Source organism: Pteropus medius, unplaced genomic scaffold, assembly GCF_902729225.1.
Source record: "Pteropus medius unplaced genomic scaffold, Ma_sr-lr_union100, whole genome shotgun sequence".
NCBI classification, from domain to species: domain Eukaryota; kingdom Metazoa; phylum Chordata; class Mammalia; order Chiroptera; family Pteropodidae; genus Pteropus; species Pteropus medius.
In genome coordinates this window covers 80,826-81,280 of record NW_024352947.1, presented here as the reverse complement: position 1 = coordinate 81,280, position 455 = coordinate 80,826, and the positions used below count along the sequence as shown (strand labels likewise).

At 57.4% G+C, this 455-nt stretch overlaps 1 protein-coding gene across 1 annotated transcript in view; it reads left to right on the top strand.

Annotated features, from left to right (window-relative positions):
* Positions 1 to 455, top strand: part of ABCB10 (ATP binding cassette subfamily B member 10) — a 31,673-nt gene that overhangs the window by 12,801 nt on the left and 18,417 nt on the right. The window contains exon 5 of the mRNA XM_039850342.1: positions 73 to 300. Within this exon, the coding sequence (XP_039706276.1) occupies positions 73 to 300 (228 nt within the window). The remainder of the gene's footprint in view (positions 1 to 72; positions 301 to 455) is intronic.

Below are 455 nucleotides of genomic sequence, written 5' to 3'. Positions count from 1 at the left end.
TGTTCCGATGGTGCCTCTGGAAATCGCGACGTGTGACCTTGCCCCCCTGAAGCATGTCCATTGCCCTCCCAGCTAGCCGAGGAACGCATCGGAAATATCCGAACCGTCCGCGCTTTTGGGAAAGAAATGGCCGAAGTAGAGACGTACACCCGCAAGGTGGACGACGTGATGCAGTTAGCGAGGAGAGCGGCGTTTGCCCAGGCTGGCTTCTTCGGAGTGGTGAGCACGTCCTTCTGGAAAGGGCGAAAAGGGCAGGTGTTCTCGTGGGCAGAGAGTTCATCTTGCGATTCTTGCCAGAAATAGGGAATGGTTCTGTGCTCCCTCGGAATGAGAATCGCCTTCTTTAAAATACGTTTGTGAAAGAGCAGGGCACGGGACGTCGCCGTAGTTAAGAAAGGCGATGGGCGGTGGGGCCCAGCGGTGCGGGGCCGACTGAGCACTCACTCTCCAGTGCG